The sequence below is a fragment of the Fulmarus glacialis genome, unplaced genomic scaffold (genome assembly GCF_000690835.1).
Source record: "Fulmarus glacialis isolate BGI_N327 unplaced genomic scaffold, ASM69083v1 scaffold30630, whole genome shotgun sequence".
Classification (NCBI taxonomy): Eukaryota; Metazoa; Chordata; class Aves; order Procellariiformes; family Procellariidae; genus Fulmarus; species Fulmarus glacialis.
In genome coordinates, this window is record NW_009187699.1 from 1 (window position 1) to 224 (window position 224).

A 224-nucleotide genomic window follows, 5' to 3' on the forward strand; every position below is an offset into this window, starting at 1 on the left:
GCGGTGCCTGAGCTGGGCAGCGAGGGTGGTGCTGAGCTCCGTGCTGCCCCGGCCCGCCCGTCCCCACTGAGAGGGCAAGGCCAGGCTGCCTGTTGGGAAAGAAGGTGAGGCTCTGGGGGCCAGGTGGGTGACTTCTGCTCTGCCTCCTCAGCGCTGGCCATGGCTGCGCCGTGGGAAGACGTCCTGCGTAACGAGCCGGCCATCCAGGAGGCAGCGTCGGTGGC

General features: G+C 70.1%; 1 protein-coding gene across 1 annotated transcript in view; it reads left to right on the forward strand.

The window, feature by feature from the left end:
* Positions 1 to 159: 159 nt before the first annotated feature.
* Positions 160 to 224, forward strand: part of GSS (glutathione synthetase) — a 9,750-nt gene continuing 9,685 nt past the window's right edge. Inside the window, exon 1 of the mRNA XM_009576061.1 lies at positions 160 to 224. This exon is cut by the window's right edge and continues 94 nt beyond it. Coding sequence (XP_009574356.1) covers positions 160 to 224 — 65 coding nt within the window.